This window comes from Balaenoptera ricei, chromosome 10 (genome assembly GCF_028023285.1).
Source record: "Balaenoptera ricei isolate mBalRic1 chromosome 10, mBalRic1.hap2, whole genome shotgun sequence".
In the NCBI taxonomy this organism is placed as follows: domain Eukaryota; kingdom Metazoa; phylum Chordata; class Mammalia; order Artiodactyla; family Balaenopteridae; genus Balaenoptera; species Balaenoptera ricei.
In genome coordinates, this window is record NC_082648.1 from 56,300,506 (window position 1) to 56,309,778 (window position 9,273).

A 9,273-nucleotide genomic window follows, 5' to 3' on the forward strand; every position below is an offset into this window, starting at 1 on the left:
TATTGGTACTACTATTTGCACCTTTTAAGATATGACCTACTAAAGGGAAAAGCAGAAGTATTTCTAAAGCAGGGGTGCCTTCTGAGTCGGTGAACGTAAGTTCGGTCACCAGAACGTGTGCTGGAAAATGAACGCACATCTCTAATAAGGAAGTGGTTAAAAAGGGATGAATTCCCTGAGTCATTAAACAGGATATAAACCAAAGACAGGTTGTGCCACCTAGAGAAAAACTGAAAATCGTACATTTGTTCTTCAGTAGTAGGCATTATTTCCAAAACCTGAAACTTTTGGCATGCCCAATAACCAAGCCACCCTCCGTACCAACTCATCATTCTGCTGGATTCAGCTCCCCTGACAACTCTGCCTACTCCACTCACCAGATTGGCCTCCTCACCGCCCCCCACCCACGCAGCACCCTTCATCCTCGTCACAGGCGGTCGCACAGCCCATGCGGACCCAGCATCCTGAAACACTTCCAACTCTAAAGCATTTTCCTCGAAGCAGGGCAGGCCGGGGTGGGAGGAGCAGAGGAATAAACCCTGGTGGACCTTGCCAGCCAGAGTCCCTCTGGACACTAGCAGAGCCACGGCGCACACCCCCCCGGCCCCGAGCGGCCCGTAGAGGAAATTCTGGCACATTCAGTACACCATCTCCAGGTTACCGAGCTGAACTCCTCGGCCAACCTCCGCACAATCCAAACACCATGAAATGACCTCAACAGAACCGAGCCTTGGAGGTGCAAAAAAGGCCTTCAACTTTCCTCGCCGCAAGTCACTTAAAAGCAACGTGCCCAGTACACTTGTCAGGCTGAATCACAAAAGGTCTACAAGCCACCTGGCACCGAGAGCTGCCTTTTACAAAGGAAACAGACAGCAATTACGAAAAGCCCGCAGTCCTGCGGTATTAACTTGACAGCGGGGACTGCGCTGGGGCATAACTCATCTCCGAGGCACTCTCAGTCCCAGACCCTCAGCCTAGGGACGGCTTTCCCCCTCCTCCCCTCCCCCTCCGGAGACCTGCGGCAGCGCCCACTTGCCGTCCCCCACGCTCTTCCTCCTCCTCCTTGCTGATTCTCCAGCAACTTTGGGTGGGCTAGGCAGCACCATCAAAGCCCAGCCCGAGGCGGGGACACCGCGAAAGCGACCACGGGAGGGAGGAGGAAAGTTTGAAAAGTCACTTAAAACACTGCAGGACTCCCCCCCACCCCGGCGCCCGGTCACCCCAGCACCCACCCCGCAGAAGGCCGCCCGGGGCTCCACGTGCAAATGGGCCCTGGAGAAGCTAGAGTTCCCCCCTCTCCAGAAAAAAATCTTTGCCCGACTTAAAAGTTCCCTACTGCAGCACCCTCCTTCTCCCCAACCCCCCAGCCCCCCCAAAAAAGAAAGAAATCTTGAGTTCGCACGCCGCCGCCGCCCGGACTCCCCCCAGACCCCGGAGGGCGCGGCGCCCCTCCCCCGTCGGCCGCGGACAGGTCGGGAGGGAGCCCGGGGAGAGGGAGGCACCGGGGCGGCCCCCGGCCCGGACCCCCTCCCCGGCCCTCCCCGCCCGGTCGCCCCGCTCACCTCTCTCCTGCTCTTCCGCCTGCAAGCAGATGGGGATATTCTTCTTCCAGCCCGGCATGGTGTCTGCTCCCTGCGCTCGCTCTCGGGCTCGCTCCTCCTCGCCCGCTCGCTCTCCGTCTCCCGGGGCTGGCCGCGCCTCCCCGCGCCTTCCCACTCGCCCTCCCGGGCCGGCCGCGGCGCTCTCGGGGCTGTTCAGCTGGGCTGGGGCGCCGAGGCGTCTCCCGGGCGCATCGAGGCGGCGCCGCGCGCCCCGCGCTCGCCTCAAACTCGCCGGCGGCTCCGGGTGGCTGCGGCCGGGCCGGGCTGGCCGGGCCGGGCAGAAGGGGCTGCAGCCGCGGCGGCGGCGGCGGTGTGGCCGGGAGGCCTGGCCGGGCCGGGGGCGGGGGGCGCGTACAGGCCGAGAGCAGGGGCTGCGGAGCCCCCGGGAGGTGGGCGCGGACGGCGGGAGTGGACTCGCGCCGCCGCCTCTGTCCCCTCCTCCTCCTTCTTCTCCTTCTTCCCCTTCCTTGTCTCTCCGCCGCCAGCAGGTGGGACTCGGAGCCGCCGCCGCCGCCGCCGCACAAAGCTCCGCCGGCGGCAGGACTGAGGCTGCGGGTTCCCCAGGCGCCTGGTGGCGGAGCCTCCCCCGAGACGCGCGCGAGGCTGAGCGGGCACGGAGGGGGCGCGCGCGCTCACACTCTCCGCGCTCCGGGCGGCCGGCCTGCCAGGTACCGAGCCTGGCGCCGAGCCGCGGCCGCCGCCCCTCCCTCCCCAAACCCAAACCGGCGGCTGCACCGGCTTGGACGACGACCTTGCTGAAGTAGGGGGCAGTGTCTCTCCCTCTAGCCCCTCCTCCCGCCGCTCTCCCCCCGGCGCGGGCTGTCGCCCCCTCCCCCTAGCTGAGACTTTGCAGCTGCGGAGTCGCTAACTTTGCCCTCAGCTGAGAGAAATCGCAACTTTCGCCTGGTCAGAGCCGGCCGGGGCCGGGAATACATTTTCTGCTGGGGTGGGAAGGGCGTGAGTAGAGAACCTCTTTTGTTTTCAGTGAAGCCGGGAGACCTTGGCTCAGTGAATATTTAATCGTTGTCTTCAAGTATAAGAAGGGTTTTATGATCAGGTTTTATGATTAGTTTCTTCCCCTTGTCATAGGTTCATAGAATATCGGTGGAAGAATGAATTGAGGGGAGAGGGCAGCTTTACGGTAGAGTCTGGAAGATTCCGCCCGGACTTGGGGGCGCTTGCTTGTGATTTCACAAGGATACTGTTAGGAGGGGCTCCTGACAGCCTTCCACTTGGCAACTAACTGCCTGTCCTGCTGGGTTATCTAGCTGGGGGCCCAGCTAGATAATACCTAAGTCTTCACCTCCTGAGTGTATGATGGGGACTGAAGAATTTGGGGCCCCTGAGGCTATAACTACTGGTTTGTATTTGTCAGGGACCAACCACTTATGCCTCTCTCTGTCCTGCAGTTTATTTTGGCCTCTGAAGGAACTGCAGTTTGCTCTCCCAAACTGAGGACATTGGCCCTTGCCAGGCTTCTCTCTCTCTCTCTCTTCCCTTGGAAACGTAATAATACAGCCAGAGGAATGTAATAACTACAAAAGACAGGAAGATAGAATCTTTTTTTCCCTGCCACTGCATAAGCAGTCTTATCAGGCTGGGATGTTTGCTCCTGCTGCTGCCCCTTGGCTGGGTGGCTGTCTGTCATTACAGAACTGCCGAGCTGCCAAAGACAAGTGGCTATCTCTCCTAAACAAAGGAGAGGCCCAGGCCCAGGAGCCTCAATGAGTAAAGGAATTGAAGGGCTAAAGGAAGGGCAGAGTCAAACCATCCCAGGGGTTATCAGTAGAAATCCCATCTGAGCTGCTCAAATCTTCTTTCCAGACTCTTTGAGAAGTAAAATCCAGAAAATCAATATGAATGTCGCACCTGTCACCCTTAAATGACCCACTCTCCATCCTAAAATTAACAAGACTCCTTGGGTATTTTCCTCTTGTCCTGCTCTTGTTTCAAGATGTAGTCCCACCAGTCTTATGTGGAGAACGGCATTTGTCATAGATTCTCCCAAAGGGACAGGGTAAACCCAGCCATAACCAGGACAGCCGGTGCCTGTACACCGCAAAGACTTAGGTTTTGACAACATAGAAATGACTGCAGCATTGGCGTGCTTGCTTTTTGTTTTAATAGCATCTTATATAGCATATTATGTATGTGGTTGTTCTAACAAGCCTAATTCTAGAAGACCTACACACTAAGGTAGAGACTAAACCATACTCTTATAGTTACATTGCAATCAGTGGTGCAGTTATCCTGCCAAGATGAGTGACAGATTACAGTTGCTAGGGAGTTGCAGCTCACAACTGTTAAAATAATAGTATTTTAACTAGGGTAGACAAAATTCCTACTATGTGTTAGACTCTGGGCTAAAAGCTAGAGATACAAGAAGGAAGTTGATGTTTAGTAGTGGAATATTAAATTAATACATTCTGCTGTGTGTTACGGTCAAATATTATTTTACAGATTATACAACTGAGACTGGTAAAGAAACTCTTAAGAATGGATTCATATCTTCCCCAACCTCAAAGTACTTACTGTCTAAACCCTTGTTCAACAATATCCAATGCCTTGTTTCATCTTTGTATGTACATCTAAGTCATCAGTTAGGCTCTAAGCTCTGTCAGGGGGAAATAGGGCTTATCTCTTTCCATCTCCAGAGCCAGGGACAGTAAGCTCTCAGTCAATGATGGTTGATGATGATGGTATTTAACCTCACTAGGGCTACCCCTAGCATATTATCTAAGGGAAATAGGCCCTAACACTGTGAGATCACCACTTGATAATATCAAACCAAAAAAAAAAAGAACTAAATCATTTAAAATTCAGTCTGATATATTTGGTTCCATTGTCCAAAGCCATCTCATATTCAAAGCATTATATTTAAAAATCTATTCCAAGGAAATTACAGTGCTATTGGGGTAGGATATAAGATATATTATTTTTTCCTTTACTAAATTTGAAAATCAATGTTCTCTAAAGATTACAACTGCAACTACAATTGCAATGTCTGTTTCTAAACGTCTGCTCACTTAAGAATTTATGCTCCTTTTCTGAACATAAATCCTTCCAAAGTATTTGTGCACTTTGAATGGCTTTGCAGTCTGCATTTACAGAATTCAAAGTTTAATTTAAATCAGTTGTTTTACTTTGACAGGTACACAGTTGACTGCACAGGGCATAGGACACTCCTAAATGTGGCCTCGCTTGATCTACTTTTCTATTTACAATTTTCAAAATAAGGTGGAGAAGAGACATGTTTTCTTACTACTAGCGCCTCTCTCACCTGGTAGAAAAGGGAAAAAAAACCTGTAAACCAAAGGCTTTAATGTGACTGCTTGATCACCTTTTCAAGCTTATGTGGATGCACTCAGTTCATTAAAGAATTTGGAAATGTGTGTGATGGAGAGAGTCCGTAGCTGCCCTTCCATTTCCTCTGTGTCGACAATTAAGCTTCCAGTCTCCTGCTCACAGGGCCTTTCACTCTAACAGAGTGTTATGACTTCTTGGGACTGAATTTCATAAGTTTGAGGAGTCCCCCAGGAGATGTAAGATCCCAGCTGTTATTTTGGATTGGCTCCAGGGCCTAAAAACATCCACAATATATTTTTTTAATCGTGCACTGACTTTTACGAACACCCACACTGCATACTGAACAGCCACCTGGAAGTTTCAATACTGCTACCAAAACCCAGCACTTCTTTTCTACTGCATGCAGTGAATTTGAAAACTCTTTTAACACCTAATATGCACTCCTAGTGGGTACCCAAGGATTCTTTTAGATGTTGTTAACTCACTTTTAGCTGCAAAACCCTCTTTGAAAATTTAAAACGCAAGAGGAAGCTTCCTTGGATAGTTTATCTTCTTAGGGAAAAAATAAAGGGAGCAGCAAGCAAACAGAATGAATCCAAGTGGGTTTTACTTTAAAATCTTCCGTTAGGAGAACGTAACTGGGGAAAGGGGAAACATGGGAGAAGCAGCAGCTCTAACATGAGTAATTTAAGTAAGGCATGTGTGAAAGCCAAATGAAAGTTCATCTAAGAAAAATATTAGAGTGTATTTATTTATTTATTTATTGGCCATGCCACACAGCTTGTGGGATCTTAATTCCCTGACCAGGGATTCAACCTGGGGGCCTGGCAGTGAAAGGGCCAAGTCCCTAACCACTGGACCACCAGGGAATTCCCTAGAGTGTATTTTTAAATGACAGTACAGGGCACAGTGGTTGGGACTACTAGTAGTTAATCTGATGTGTCACCTTGACTAGGCTATGGGATGCCCAGATATTTGGTCAAACATTATTCTGGGTGTTTCTGTGAGGGTGTTTTGGATGAGATTAATGTTGAAATTCGTGAATTGAGTAAAGCAGATTGCCCTCCCTAATGTAGGTGGCCCTCATCTAATCAGTTGAAGGCCTGAATAAGACGAAAAGACTGACCCTCCCCAGAGTAAGAGAGAATTCCTGTTGCCTGACACTCTTTGAAGTAGGACATCAGATTATTCCTGTCCTTGGACTCAAACTGAAACTTCACCTCTTCCTGTGTCTCAAGCCTCCCAACCTTTGGAGGGGAACTACACCATCAGTTCTCCTGGTTCTCAGGTCTTGGGACTCAGACTGGAACTACAGCCTCAGCTCTCCTGGTCACCAGCTTGCTGACTGCACATCTTGGGACTCATGACCTTCTATAATTACATGAGCCACTTCCTTAGAATAAATCTCTTTACACACACACACACACACACACACACGCACGCACACATCCTACTGGTTCTGTTTCTAGGGAGAAACCTAATACAGAGACCTAGGTTCAAATCTTGCCTCTACCACATAATAACTCTGTAACTCTGGGCAATTTATTTAACCTATGTGTTCCTTCACGTTTGAAATGTAATACCTATATGGCAATGTAATGGCGAGGATTAAATGAGCTGGCACTTAGGCACTTAGCACAGGACCTAAAATGTAGTTAATTGTAGTTGGAAAATATATTAATGCATTGGTTAAAAAAGAAATTATGCAGAGCAGACTCTTGAGACTCATGGCTGGGTTTCAAAAAGTACAAGAACTCCCTAAAATTGTGTGCAAATGTTTGTATGAATGTTTATGATTCCATCGCCCCTCACCTCCCCGCCACACATGCACTTGGGGATACAAGAAAGTCTATAGTTCTCATCAAGTTCTCACAGGAATTCCAAATCCAAAAAGAGAATAAAGGTCCCTGATAAGAATGAGAAGAAGACTCCATAATAGAATTAACTTTTGGTTTTGCTAAAGAAAAGAGTTAATCCAAAAGAGATTTATCTTCGTAAATTAGCTTTAGAATTACACTCAAACTCTCCATCCTCTCTTTCCCTTTAAATTCAAACTTTTCACAAAGTCATCCATACTGCTGACACCCAAGTTTTCAGTTCTGATTCACTCCTAAACTAACTGCAATTTCTCTCTGCAAAAAGGCATGATCATCATTTCAGGACCCTGGGGCGAAAACCAGAGGAATATTTTGACTCAGTCCCAAATCCCCAGTTGGTTACCAAGTTCTTTCAAATCTACCTTTGAAATTATTCTTGAAATTATTCTTGACTCTCTCTCCTTCCTTTCCATGAACATTGCCCTGACTCCTGCCTTTATTATCTTTCACCTGGACAATCCCAGTAGTCTCCTGCGGGTTCACTTCTTCAGCCCCTCCTTACTCCAAACCACACCGCTGCCAACCTTGTTGTTTCCCTTTGAGTAAAATGACATGCTCTCTTTCTGCTGTCTCAAGTCTTCCAGCAAGTCCTCATACCTATTTCATTTTGCCTTCAGATGCAAATGCTCTCCACATATGCCTGCCCTTCCTTCCTTCCTTTCTCCTTTCCTTCCCTCCCTCCCTGTCTCCTTTCCTTCCTCCCTTCCCTCCCTCCCTCCCTTCCTCCCATCCTTCATTCTCTCCTTGAACTGCCCCCAATAGCCCCTTAAACCCCCTTTACTTTGCATCACTTCCATTCCCTAAACAAATCATCTGCCTCCAAACTCTTATATCTTTGCTCATTACAACTGAAATAGGTTGAGTTCCTGAGGCTAAGTGAATTTGCCTTACAATTAGTATGTGCTGGGGTCATAATTTGAACCCAGAGGTATTGGGCTCTAGAGTTTATCGTTCCACCCCACATGGAACTATCCACTTTCATTTCTACTCAAAACAATATTGTTTCTATCTTTCAAGGCCCATTAATATTCTACCTCTTCTTTGAATCTTGATTTCTCTAATTTCCCAGCCCTCTGTACTACCATATTTTCCTACTAGTGATAGTATATTATACTAGTGATAGTATATTACTGCAAGTTATGTTGTATAAGTCTATCTTACTGTACTCAAGTTTTTATAGGGAAGTATACATTAAGCCAGCTGATTCTGGACTAAAATAGTCCAGGTTCAAATCCATCTGTGTGGTCCTGGATAATTACTTGCTTCTCCCTGCCTTTGTTTCCTTATCTATAAAATAGAGATAATAATAAAACCAATCTCATACTGTTGTTGGGTGGATTAAATGAGTTAGTACATGTCAAGCATTTAGACCTGTACTTGGCGTACAGGGAGAATCCAATAAATTTCTATGATTATTATCATCATCATCATCATCATCATCATCATAGGGCGAGAAATGTGGCATTTGCTTCTTAGCATTGCTGCAGACATCAAGTATTGTACCTTGTAGTGCGTGCCCAATGGATGCTTGCTGAAAGGATGAATATTAAAAATAGTTTTCATTTCCTAAATAAATCTCCAATGATCATGAAGACTGGCCTATAAATGTGCTAGTAATGGAAATTTCACTTATTTCAACAAGGCTTGACAATATTTCTAGAAGAAACCTTTTAGGTTAGAATGGAGAGCAATGAATTTTTATTATTTTTACTATTATTATGAAAAGAGTAAAAATATGTAATTGAACGGAGGAATAGACAGAAATAAGCATTTCATCAAGAAAATTAAATAGATGCTTCCTACCTTCATGACCAAAAGCGTCTAATAATATATTCAGGTTTAGCCCCTTGAGTATCTAAAAAATTAGAGTAGTGAAGTGATTAAGGAAACTGACCTCAGAGGGAAAATTAAGGTAGCCAGCCACGTCTCGTATAACTTGGCTGAGCGATAACTAAGAGCTTTCTTGGTTGAAATTCATGGACTCAGTAAAGGAGTAAATACCAAAAAGGGAAAGGAATTATTTGTCATGTTGGCAGGTGATAAATAAAAATAAAGGAAGAAATGAAAGGAAAGGGTAGGTTGCCCAAGAGGCAAGATTTTTTTTTTAAATAAATTTATTTATTTATTTATTTACTTTTGGCTGCATTGGGTCTTCATTGCTGTGCACAGGCTTTCTCTAGTTGCAGCGAGCCGGGGCTACTCTTTGTTGCGGTGCACGGGCTTCTCATTGCGGTGACTTCTCTTGTTGCAGAGCACGGGCTCTAGGTACGCGGGCTTCAGTAGTCGTGGCACCCGGGCTTCAGTAGTTGTGGCTCGCGGGCTCTAGAGCGCAAGCTCAGTAGTTGTGGCACACAGGCTTAGTTGCTCCTTGGCATGTGGGATCTTCCTGGACCAAGGCTCGAACCCGTGTCCCCTACATTGGCAGACGGATTCTTAGCCACTGTGCCACAAGGGAAGCCCAAGAAGCAAGATTTAACGTGTACATACTG

The 9,273-nt window shown here is 47.4% G+C and overlaps 1 protein-coding gene across 6 annotated transcripts in view; it reads right to left on the reverse strand.

The window, feature by feature from the left end:
- Positions 1-1,829, reverse strand: part of GRIP1 (glutamate receptor interacting protein 1) — a 714,453-nt gene extending 712,624 nt beyond the window's left edge. For all 6 annotated transcript variants that reach the window (XM_059936436.1, XM_059936432.1, XM_059936435.1 and 3 more), the window contains exon 1: positions 1,563-1,829. In XM_059936436.1, the coding sequence (XP_059792419.1) occupies positions 1,563-1,620 (58 nt within the window). In that variant the 5' untranslated portion in view covers positions 1,621-1,829. The remainder of the gene's footprint in view (positions 1-1,562) is intronic.
- Positions 1,830-9,273: the final 7,444 nt, after the last annotated feature.